General features: G+C 31.7%; 2 protein-coding genes across 2 annotated transcripts; both read left to right on the top strand.

Moving 5' to 3' along the window:
* The first annotated feature begins 2,373 nt into the window (after window positions 1-2,373).
* LOC123910025 (26S proteasome non-ATPase regulatory subunit 10) lies at window positions 2,374-6,995 on the top strand. The gene is made up of 5 exons (XM_045961049.1): window positions 2,374-2,664; window positions 2,848-2,980; window positions 4,225-4,349; window positions 4,493-4,639; window positions 6,656-6,995. The coding sequence occupies exons 1-5, from the start codon at window positions 2,491-2,493 to the stop codon at window positions 6,788-6,790; spliced, it is 714 nt and encodes a 237-aa protein (XP_045817005.1). The 5' UTR covers window positions 2,374-2,490; the 3' UTR covers window positions 6,791-6,995.
* Window positions 6,996-9,538: 2,543 nt separating this feature from the next.
* LOC123905092 lies at window positions 9,539-11,965 on the top strand. The gene is made up of 4 exons (XM_045954729.1): window positions 9,539-9,809; window positions 10,596-10,685; window positions 10,796-10,892; window positions 11,613-11,965. The coding sequence occupies exons 1-4, from the start codon at window positions 9,632-9,634 to the stop codon at window positions 11,749-11,751; spliced, it is 504 nt and encodes a 167-aa protein (XP_045810685.1). The 5' UTR covers window positions 9,539-9,631; the 3' UTR covers window positions 11,752-11,965.
* Window positions 11,966-12,274: the final 309 nt, after the last annotated feature.

Below are 12,274 nucleotides of genomic sequence, written 5' to 3'. Positions count from 1 at the left end.
AATTAAAGGCTTCATTATGACAAACTAGAGATCTAATCCCCAAACCTCCTCATCAATAGGAGTACAAACATTCTTGCATGCTACTGTTATCTTTTTGCTGATATCTCCCAATGAAATTAAGAATCCATTTCTCAATGCATCTAAGAAGTGTGACTGGCCAAGAATCGATTTGTAAGCTATAAATCAGCATACTTTGGATAACCGATTTGACAATGGACAACAAAAACGTTTTCCAAGTAGAAATTTTGGCTCTAACCTCATCAGCAATAGGTTGTAAATGACTAGTCTTAGGCTTACCTCTGAAAATTGGAATTTCAAGATAGAGGTAAGATGGACTACCTCTTAGACAAGTCTTAGTCTTAGTATTTACCTCTAACATTTTTAGTGACCATTTTAAGAAGGAAAATGCTAAACAATGCCCGCACTGGTTAAGCATTTAAAAATAGAAATTTTGTCTCGAAATACGTGTATTCAATACATCAAAAGTATAAAAAGTTGTCTTTTCAATATTTATTTTATTTTTTATTTCCTTTTTTGGTATGCTTAACAAGTGTCCGGGGGCACTGTTTAGCATGACCCCTTTAAGAATTGAGACTCACTATAAAAAAGAAATATGGACTAAAAGTGAATAAATTTTTTAGGGACAACTTAAAAACCGGTGATTTTGTAGGGATTAAAAAAATATTTAGCTCTTTATTATAAAAAACAAAACTATTATTTTTCAGTTTTTATGATAACATCTCTTTTTCTAGTTTCACTGTATATATGTCCTGGCCCTGCAAAGAAAACCAAAGCTGTCGCTGTTTAATAAAGCTATGTACGAAAAATGATAACATCTATTTTGGTTATGGAGAAAATGATAACATCCCTCTCATGGTGTCAATAGAATGACAACATATATAAGTTATTATATTATTATATTATTCAAACACATCCTAAATTAAATAGATAAAAACCAATTATTGTCCAACAAATGACAACATAGTGAAATCGTTACATGACATTACGCCTTATGTCATCACCATATTTCATATAAAATGAAATATTCTCAACCAAAAAACATATGTTTTGCTTTTCTCGTAAAAGTGTTTCATCCATGTATCTAGCATATGGTTCTATCTCAGAGGAGTGACACTAAGAACACAAGATTGATTGGTTGAAAACAAAAATTGATTTGTTTGTTACTAATTTGTTTTGTGTTCTCAGGTCACCCCTTTGAGTTAATCTTGTTAACTATAGTTTTTAATTAGGATGAAAATGTTGCTAATGAACCCTTTTTCCTCTTCTCTGATACAGTTTTTAGATTTCTTTAGGAAAATATTTCAGCTTGCTTTGTGGTTCTTTGAAGGCCAAAGATTCCAAATAAACAATGCTTGCAAAGTGTGTGAAAGGTATATGAAATATGAATTATCAATGGTGTTACTCCTATACTTCATTTTTTATACTAAAATACTCCCTACCTTTCTTTTATTGGAAAGTAAGAGAGACAAAAAAAAGTGCCTATTTCTCTTGGTTTTTTCAATCAAAGGGAGGTGTGGAGTAGAGGTGTAAGAAGTAAAGTATAAGAATAATGTCATTGAAGAAAGACAAGTGGATGCATGCAGCTATTATTAGGTAATCCTAAATACAATTTTGAACTCATATTATGCACCATTGCACCATATTATATATTATTATTTATTTTTATAATAGAATAGCTTATGTCTCACTTCAATCGATAATGGGTGGGATGGATAAGGAGTTGGAGGTCCTGAGTTTAAGTTCTGGCAAGAAGAAAAAAACTAACATAATATTTTTAATATACTAACAATTTGTCATACTGAATTTTAATCACTTAGTTTGAGACAACAATAAACACGCATTTAAAGTTAGAATTTCAAAGATTTAGTGACCTTTAACTACGTCCAACTCTTTTTTTCATAATATTTTTTATTTAAGGGGGCGTAAAAGTTGAGTTTGAGTAAAAAATATTGTGAATATTATTTAAAGTGTGAACTGAAATAAAATTCGCTACTTAGAATGCGAACTAAAACACAATTCGCCATTTAGAGTGCGATCAGTTTGCACTTTAACTATTGAACCTTATAAAGCTTTGTCCACCGTCCAATACCATATTTTAGTTGGCCACTAGAGCGATTATGACAGCATCAATCAATCAATCACATACACACATCATATAATTCTCTAAATAAATATTTATTTTTTTAATTTTGTAATCACTCGCTCATACAATATTCCATTCGAAATATTTTTTTTGGGTGAATGAAGGATTCATACTTTAACTTGCCAACTATATTTCGATCAAAATTATTTTATGAGAGATGAGAGAAGACTGAAGACAAAAAAAAAAAAATTTGATTTTATCATAATAGTTTCACATTGACCAACACAAAATACCTTGATTAACAAAGACAAACAAAAAACAAAAACAAAAGAGGAGGGAGGGTTTGTTTGTTTCTCTCAGTTTATTTCAAATCAAAGCAAAACTCCATGGAAATAGACAGTGAAAACATCAAAGAGAAGGATCTATTCAAAGCAGCTGAAGAAGGAGATTCTTCAATATTCGAATCATTATCCCCTCAATCACTCTCAAAATCACTCTCTCTAACAAACGAAGATGCTCGCTCACTTCTTCATGTTGCCGCTTCTTCTGGTCACTCTAAGGTGCTCCCTTTTCCTTTTCCTCAAATGGGTCTCTTCCTTTTTCCTTTAATTGCATAAAAATTTGTTCTTTTTAGTATTTCTATTAGAACCCCAAATTGGGGTTTCTAGTTAGTTAATTGATTTCAAGCTTAAAATTTTAAGTTTTTTTTTGTGTGTGTATGGTTTGGGATGGGGATTTTACAGGTTGTGAAGATATTGTTGTCTTCTGATGCGTCTGCTGAGGTGATAAATAGTAGCGATGAAGAAGGGTGGGCACCGCTTCATTCTGCTGCCAGTATTGGAAATTTGGAGATATTGGAGGCTTTGTTGAACAAAGGTTTATTTTTATTTGATTTTATTAACTTGTAAGAGATTTATTTAGGGTATGTTTGGATTGAGGGTTTTGGAAGGGAGGGTAGGGTTTACATTTCTTTTTCAAATTAAGGGCACTATAAAATGTTTTTATAAACTACTTAATCATAAGTGTGGTTGAAGTATTATATGATCATTAATCATGTTCTTTCATTTTTTTTTCTTTTATTTTAAAAAATATCAAATATATATCAAAATATATACTTCTTTAGTTCTTTGGCCCTCCAAAACCCACCTCTCAGTTTTCGTGAGCAACTGAACATAGCTAAGTTGGTAGGATCATTGCATGTAATATGCAGGGACCGAGGTTCGAACCCTGGTACTCCCACTTATTCATCTTAAAAAGTGAAATTCTACCCATTAGGCTATTTGACAAAAAAAAAAAAACCAACTCCCAAAGATCAATAAAATAAAACTGCCTATGACATGTCCATCAGCTAGTTTTAGCTTATTTCCATAAGATCTTTAGGATAGCTCATGAAAATAACATATACTTATATGTTAAATAAAGTTTTAACATATAAGAAAAATGTATAGCTTATATGAAAACCATTGACTTTTGTTATATAAATAACTCACATATAACCACTTATGTTTTTTTAATCCAAATAGGGTGTAATCACTGTAATGTCTAGCAGCATCTTCTATTTTTCTGTAAACATTAATTGTACTGTGAGCTAAGTGGATAAGTGGTTTATGCGAGTTCCTTGAGTTGAGACTGTTACGTTTGGTTCAGTTTAACTTAGTGTAGGACTTCATTTTTTTTTTTTGCTTTCACCACCAGTTTAATCTGGTTCGGGGGTCAGTTCTGGCATCAAGTAGTGTAGGACTTCATTTTAAGAAAGGTACATGTGGACTTGTATCAGAAAGTCACAATAGCTGTGTCAAGTGCAATATTTTTAAGAATTTTTTGTGTGATTGTGTACATGTGTTTGTGTTGCATTGTCTTTGTGTCTCATGTGAGTCATGCCGTGTTTTTATGGTTGCCAACTTCTGTTTTCTGCTAAAGCACTGGCATGGACACACACTTGACACAACAGAGACACTGATAATAATTTGAGAAAATAGAAATGATTATATTTGTTAGTGCCGTGTCGGTGTTGGACACGAACACATGTTAGATACAACTTCAATTTGAAGTGTCAATGTTATTATATAGTATAAGATTCATCAACCATCTTGAATGTTCTTATTCATCATTTTTGGTAGGAGCTGATGTTAATATAAAAAACAATGGGGGACGCACGGCCTTACACTATGCAGCCAGCAAAGGTCGGATGAAGATTGCTGAAAAACTCATCTCTCATAATGCCAAGATTAATATAAAGGACAAGGTTGTAGCATGGATTCATTTGATATATTTGTGACACTATGGTTTTGATTTCCCACACTTTTCACAATAATCACATTATTAAAGATCACATTATAAGTTATAACAATTTAGTTTATGTCTTGTAAATTGTAATATGATGATCAGGTTGGTTGCACCCCATTGCATCGGGCAGCTAGCACCGGGAATTCTGAGCTGTGTGAATTTTTGATTGAAGAAGGAGCAGATGTTGATGCCGTTGACAGAGCTGGTCAAACTCCTCTAATGAATGCCGTGATTTGTTATAACAAAGAGGTGTGTTTATTCTATCTGTGCATATTTATTTTTGACAGCTTCACCATGCTTAATGATTTTGTTTGCAAAAACCGCATATAGTTGTGTATTAAATAAGTTACCGTGACTTCTTGATTCATCTATTACTTTAATTATAATCCTTTAATTTGGTAAGTTTTTTTACATGGCAACTTTTTTAGATGCATTGTAGATTAAAGTTCCCTTGTAGTAAACCTTTGTTTGTTGTGGAAATTTCATGTACATATTTTTTATGATTTGGCTTCTCTAAAGTGAAGGATGCACTTGAAAGAGTAAAGTGTAGCATGATATTTATTGATTGAAAATTAATGCTAGGGATTGTGATTTTGTTCATGCTCAGAAAATATGAATCTGGTTAGTTGCAGTGGCATGCATCTTCGTAATATGATGTCAAATAATTTGTTATACATATACTGCCATTGAAAACAAAATCTCTCCTAGTTCATTTCTACCCTGCTGTAAACAAAATGCAGTTAAAGCATAATTTATCTAAATTATATAAATAAAATTAATACAAGTGTTGAAAATATAATATAAAACCATTTGTGTGTGTGTGTGTGTGTGTGTGTGTGTGTGTGTGTGTGTGTGTGTGTGTGTGAGTATGTGTGAGTATGTGTCTTCACCTAACTACTTAAGTTTTTGGGATAGTTGGTTCATTACATCAGTATATCCAAAAAATATTTCTTCGCATTATATTCTACCTAAAATTACTTTTTTACACAACCTCAAAATCTCCCTTGTGAAAAGTTTTAACAAACAGGGTCTTAGAACTTAGAAGCCTTGGACCGTTTCATCCCCCTATAATGTGCCCTTTTTGTAGTCCCAAATTTGTCACTATTGTTGGGGGCAGACTTTTTCATTGGTCGGGTGTGCTTATGTTGTCTATTGTGCCGCTTTAGCACGCGCTTGCGGAATCGTAGAGTGGTGGCATTGCGTCGTGTCCAGCCGGCAAGCTGCTTCAGCAGGTGGGACAGTCACAGCCAAATCGCAAGTTCGTGTCCACAATCAGGTTCATGAAATCCCTCAATAACCCCTATGGTTTAACCGTTCAATTTCTTTTCTTCTCAAGCGCGAAGCCTTTCTTATTTTAAGTCTATGTTCTCTATTTCTTCTGCCTCTGCAAAACTCATCGGCAAAACTTTTCATGCTTATTTTTTCTGGTTTTCTGGATTGTCATTTTGATTACTTTTAAAAATTTAATTGTTCTTTGATTTTTTCCTCAAAACTTTAATCCACTAACCCAGAGTTTTGGATCCGCCACTGATCATTATGGTGTAGTCCCCAGTTTCATCTTAGTTGTAGTCTGACCTGGTTTTCGTCTTGGTTGCTCTATGGTCTCAGTTTTTGTCTAAAGATGTGATATGGGCTCGAATTTTTGTCTAATGATATTGTCTCCAATGTCAAATTATGTTCTTATTCTCATTCAAATGTTCTATTTGTAACAATATTAGTATGCTTTAACTTGGGGAGCATATTTGAATAATATTTCCACATTGTTATTCTATCACAAGTATGTTAGCTTAAAAGTATCGTAGATTTTCTTCTTCTTTTTTGTAAGAGACTCAAGAGGTCTAAAGGCATCACAATAGAGAAAAGCATCCCAATTAGGAATACTCGTTAGTAGTTGTAACTTGTAGAATGTTATAGAATCTGGCACTGTGGTTGGAGGCATGCGGAAAACACCATCATACTGTTTAGTATTTGAGTACCCTTCCTCCATCCTTAATTACAGGTGTAGACTTGTTTCTCATACCCTTCCTTCGTGCACAGATTGTTGATGTCAATGATGAGCTCATTGGTTTTAGAGTTAGTATTCGAGTACCCTTCCTCCATCCCTAATTACAGATTGGTTCTCAAGTATTTTGTATGTACATAAAGTAGATCTAAGTCTATGATTAGAAATATGATTTAGGTAGTTCTGTTATTGAAGTCTAATAACTTTGGAGCACCATAAATTTATGTAATGCATAAATATCTACACATGTCTTTGGTTTACAGGTAGCACTTCTTCTTATAAGGCATGGAGCAGATGTGGATGTAGAGGACAAGGAAGGGTACACCGTGCTTGGTCGAGTTACTGATGATGGGTTTAGAACAATATTGATTGATGCTGCCAAGACCATGCTTGAGTGATACAAACACAAGAGAATGAGAAAAAATTTCAGTATATTGCTATAGAGAGTATCCTGCTGTAGAGAAAACTAGGTTTTGCTTAAGACCTGTTTTATATGTTTGATCAATGAGTGCATTCAATGGCTTGCATTTTCATTAACCAGCCTTGAATTTATGTCTCTTTTCTTGTGGCATTTTAACTGGTATTCGAGGTTATTTTTCCCTACCTAAACAACTAATGTTTTGAAGCGGGGGTTGAGTAGTTCAATTGGTTTGAAATAAGGGATGAATAAGTTGGAGGAAACAAATGATTCGGGTTTAAACTCTGGTAAAGGAAAAAATTAACATAACAACTACTATCATCCTCCTATATTTCTAAAGAGCGGATTCTTATGCTATAATAAAAATTACACAAACAAAAAAAAACGTCACTCGAGTTTTGGTTTTTATTATTTCAAGTATAATAACCATACATAATTTTGTAAATGTAATTATCTTGTATTTATCAACTTTATTTTGATATTCTGTTCAAAATAAATTGATAATATTTTTGTTCTAACAATTATATCTACACATACATTTATAAAGGGTATGATCAGTGTTTGGAATACAAGTTCCATGTCCTCCGTTATAAGTTTGATAGCACCATTTTCCGCATTCATTAAGGTTGCATGGAGGCCCTTGATATACGTAACATAGTTTTGCATCACTTCTCATTGCTATAACTGTGAAAATAAAATGCATAAATATATTTACAAAAACTAACCGTGAAATTATAAGCATAATTAGAAGAAAAAAAAATTGATATCATTGAACTGTTTTTTATATAAAGAACTAAATTTTTAAGAAATAAATAGTATAGTAGTTGTTATTTTGTTGGTAGGGTATTTGAATCCATGATGTCATTATCGCTCACATCGATATACCTCTACTAAACCTATGAGCTATATAAGGATCTATAATTCTAGGGATAATAGGTGTTGAATGTAAGCAAGTTTTGATTTATCCATATAATATATTTTTTCAATATGAGATTTAGTCAAAAAAAAAAAAATTGCTCAGATATACATAACTGTTGATGTGACATGGCCAATAAAAGGATAAACTAAAATTCGTTAACATTCATGAGGCAAAAAGATTAAAATTTAAGTTCAGATATTCAATGAGAGAGATAAATGATGAAATCTTCATATTACATGAGAGTTATATATATATATATATATAAACCAAAACTCGCTCATATTGCAGGACTAAATACATTTTAACCCATAATTAAATGATTGGAGAAAAATACAATAATAATATTAAAATGATTAGGACAGAGGATCCATATATGAATACTAAAATGGAAATTTGAATACAATTTACTCAAAAACTATTATGAATACTTACTAAAAAAATTGTGAATATTATTATAATAATATATGAGAAATTGGATGTTTCTATAAGATTCAATATGAAATAATATTATCATTTCATATGATTAAACTCAACCTACATGGCTATTTTATTATTTTTATTATTATGATTAAGGTTAACCATATTCACCCAACCTAATGAACAATATTAGAACACATATAAGTGCTATGAAATTTGATATAAAATTTAGTATACCTGAAAAAATGACGGCAAAGAAGATAATTGGCAAGAAGGAAAACTTAGCCATTTCAAATAACTTCAATATTCAAAGCAAGAATACAATTTATTCTTGTTAAAATAAAACAAAAGCTTGAGCTTTATATAGAACAAAAAACATTAAAAAGTTGATAAAAAATAGAGTAAATAAGTATGTTATTTTAAGTTTGTGTGACAAAATAAATAATCAACTGTAACACTCCAAAATTCCCGTTACTATTTATATGTGTATACGTTTTATTAGTATTTGCATTTGTTAATTCTTCTTTATGTGTGTTTACTGGTGTAATAACTTTAAGTAATTGCATAATTGATCTCACGTAAAAGAAAGAAGGAAAAAAAAAAAAAAAAACGCTAAAACTTTAAGTAATTGCATAATTGATCTCGCATAAAACCCTTTTGTTGATTTTCTCCCTCTCAAGACATAATCCAAGTTGCGTAAAAAAAAAATACATAATCCTTGTACCAAAAAAAAAGACATAATCCAATTGATTTTGTAAAATTTGTATTCTTTAAGTGTTATTGAGCTGTGTAACATTACTCAAATGTTACACCGGTGTAATTTGATCCCTCCCCCATATATATATATATATATATATATATATATATATATATATATATATATATATATATATATATATATATATATATATGAAGGGATCAAATTATACTGGTGTAACATTTGAATAATGTTACACCACTCAATAATGTTTCAACGAATACAAATTTTACAAAATCCACCGTTGGATTGAAAGTTTATATCATATAGATCATTCATGTTCAATTCTATAAAAATCTAAAATCATTTGATATGTTATTGAGATTGATCAAGCTTAACGGTATTCAATAAAAACACATAAAGCGTTAATCTTGATCGGTCTCAATAACATATCAAACGATTTTAGATTTTTGTAAAATTGTACATGGATGATCTAAATGATATAAACTTTCAATCCAACGGTGGATTTTATAAAATTTGTATTCGTTAAAGCGTTATTGAGTGGTGTAACATTATTCAAATGTTACACCGGTGTAATTTGAACCATAAAACCAAATGCATGTAACTTTTTCAATGTTTTAATTTTAACAATCTTGAACTTGAAGTATTTATTTATATATATAAGAAGTAATATGAGCCTCGTATTTCTGTTCCCCTCTTATCTCCCTGCTGTTTCCTTTCAACTCTTCATCTTGTATGCAGTAGAGAGAGGGGAAGCCAATCCAATCATGGGTTCCTCTTCACTACCATCCTCCATTAGCACCTCTCAAAACAAGTTTCAGTTTGGTATAACAAAAAGAGACACAAAGTTTTCTTGCTCTTTATCTTCTACTCCTTCATATAACATTCTTCAAAAATCAGTTCCTTTGGCTGCATCAATTGCAATTCTTCTTTGGTCAACTCCTGGTAATAATTAATACCCTTTTTCCCTCTTTGCTTGTCATTTCATATGAAAAAAAGTAGACAGACAACAAGTTGCGCCGCAAAACCTTACTTTGTTGTATAGTGTTGGATGAAGCTTGGAAACACATTTGCTAACTAATTAAAAGTTTTGATGTGGTGTTTGAAAGTGACTATCTCAATCTTTGGTGAATGCTATTTATGCTAAGAGAATAGGAATTTCTGAATTTAGCTCAATTATCACTAGCATTAGAATATTGTTGCATGTTTTTACAAATTTAAAGGTTAAGTTTACTATGAGACAATTTGGTTGCTCATACATTAACAATGGTGTCCAATTTTTGGGCTCGTCACCGTATTTTTGAGATTTCTCCACCTTGTACGTATTGATCCTATTTTGAATAATGAAATGAGTTAACTAGTTAAGTGTGTTCTGTTCAACAAAATAAAATGACGATATTCATAAGTTCTAGTTCAACTGACAATGCTGATTATTACTAGATTAGACACCTTCATCCGGGTTCGGATTAGGACCTCGTAGTTGTGTGTCAGCATTGGCCACACCCAAAAACAAAGTTTTGAGTATTTTTCTTAATTTTGTTTAAGTTTGATACATCTTAGTGTAAAAAGTTTTACACGGTAAGAAAATCACGACTTTAGAAATATAGTATGAATATTAAAGTTGAATATTTTTAATAATTTTACGATTATAATTTATTAGAGGATAGGTCTATTTTTAATTTTTTTTACATTGACGGTGTATATGAATTAAATTTTTTCATATTTTTTCAGCACATGCCGGATTTATGTCAGGAATCTCAGGACTAGAGTCTGTTCCTGGTCCTCAACTGCCACAGATTGACTTCCTCAAGCGTTTTAATGGTTTCAACATTCAAACTTTTATAACATGTTGTGATTTTTTAAAGCTTAATATGATGAAATGAAAACTAACATATATTGTTTCATCTCTTTTTATTTTTATTGTTTTACAGAAGAAAACCAGAAGAAATATGCTGAAAATGATGCAAGATTTAAAGAGACTCCCCTGGTGAAGAAACTGCTTGAGCAATCTAAGTTGAATAAAGAGAAGTAATTCTTTAATTATTATCATAATTGAATGTTTATTTTTGTTTAGATTATCGAGAAAAACTCTCAAGTCTCATATTGAGAAGAGACAATGGCCGAAAATATTTTGTAAATAGCGATGCCCCTTATTTCACAAGCCGATTTTGTAGAGGTTCAGTTAGTTGCAACCTAAATTTTAAGATAATATCAGAGTCTGCTATTACAGTTTGTTGGGTTGTCTGCAACCAGACCACTTGAGTCACACTCTAGATTCTCAGTCCTAGACATAAGGGGATGCGTTAAGAGTCTCAAACGAGATCTGACTGGTTGTGCCTGTTAGGAGTCTCACATCGAGTACATATAAGTGCTCAATGTGGTACTTCCCACCTATTGGATTATTCTTTTGGATTGTGCCCTCCTCATGTGCTTAAATTCACCGAATACTAATAGGTAAGTGAAGTCACCCAAAAGAAAAGGTCAACCATCGAGTTAGTGTCAATAGAGTGAAAGCCGCCGTGAAAGTTGGCTCTTAAAGTGCGTGGCAATGTTAGAAGTCCCGCATCAAGTAGATATAATGTGGTACTTAAGTATGAGACTCTCCCACCTACTCGATTAGGCTTTTGGGTTGGACTCTTCTCATTTGATTTCAGATGGCTAATGATAGTAATAACTTTTCATAAAACAATGTTATTCTGCATATATTATCAACAAGCTATAATAACATAATGTTGTGTTACTTTTCAGGAATAGCAAGGAAATTGAGAACAAGTACTGCTTACGTGGGGCAGAATGGGGAGTTGGTGATTGTTCTGCAGAGGGAATGTCTCCAGATGAGAGGGAAAAATTCATAGCAATGTTGAAGGAGAGGGTTGGAGAAAAGTAATATGATGCTGCAGCTAGAGCATAGAGAAAAGAAAAAGTTTCTAATATTATTACTATTATTATGAAAAAGGTAAATTAAACAATTTTGACATTGTAGGGTGGCACTAATTAGTAAAGAATAGGCCTCTTGCATAGTTTCAAAATCTTGTTTTTTAATATATTATACATATGAATTATTTTTATGTATGATTGTCAAAGAAAAACACTTGCTATAACTTTTTTTACTAGTTTAGATGATTTACTTTCTTTAAGTTATCTAGTTTGTCCTACTTTTATTCTTATTGGTAAAGTGCACATTAGAAATTTTCCCTCTTGATGAATTGTGTGCATGTACATGTCATTCGATTAGAGTGGATATTCTATTTACGGAGTATAGCTTTTATAAAGTTACGGTGTTTTACTGTGACTTTGACAAATTTACTGCGAATCTTGATATACATTTAAGCAAGTGTTTGTATTCGCATTGGAAGACAATATATTGATCCAATGTGATGTGATGTAGTTTTCATCGTAATTCTAACACG

The sequence above is a fragment of the Trifolium pratense genome, linkage group LG2, assembly GCF_020283565.1.
Source record: "Trifolium pratense cultivar HEN17-A07 linkage group LG2, ARS_RC_1.1, whole genome shotgun sequence".
Taxonomy (NCBI): domain Eukaryota; kingdom Viridiplantae; phylum Streptophyta; class Magnoliopsida; order Fabales; family Fabaceae; genus Trifolium; species Trifolium pratense.
This window is presented reverse-complemented; position numbering and strand designations above follow the sequence as displayed.

Excerpts from the sequence above, each read along its gene's own strand:
- LOC123905092 (XM_045954729.1), top strand. The coding sequence starts at position 9,632 with ATGGGTTCCTCTTCACTACCATCCTCCATTAGCACCTCTCAAAACAAG. Across the intron at positions 9,810-10,595 it reads TCTTCTTTGGTCAACTCCTG|CACATGCCGGATTTATGTCA; the intron begins GTAATAATTAAT and ends ATATTTTTTCAG. Across the intron at positions 10,686-10,795 it reads CTTCCTCAAGCGTTTTAATG|AAGAAAACCAGAAGAAATAT; the intron begins GTTTCAACATTC and ends ATTGTTTTACAG.
- LOC123910025 (XM_045961049.1), top strand. The coding sequence starts at position 2,491 with ATGGAAATAGACAGTGAAAACATCAAAGAGAAGGATCTATTCAAAGCA. Across the intron at positions 2,981-4,224 it reads GGAGGCTTTGTTGAACAAAG|GAGCTGATGTTAATATAAAA; the intron begins GTTTATTTTTAT and ends CATTTTTGGTAG. Across the intron at positions 4,350-4,492 it reads AGATTAATATAAAGGACAAG|GTTGGTTGCACCCCATTGCA; the intron begins GTTGTAGCATGG and ends TATGATGATCAG.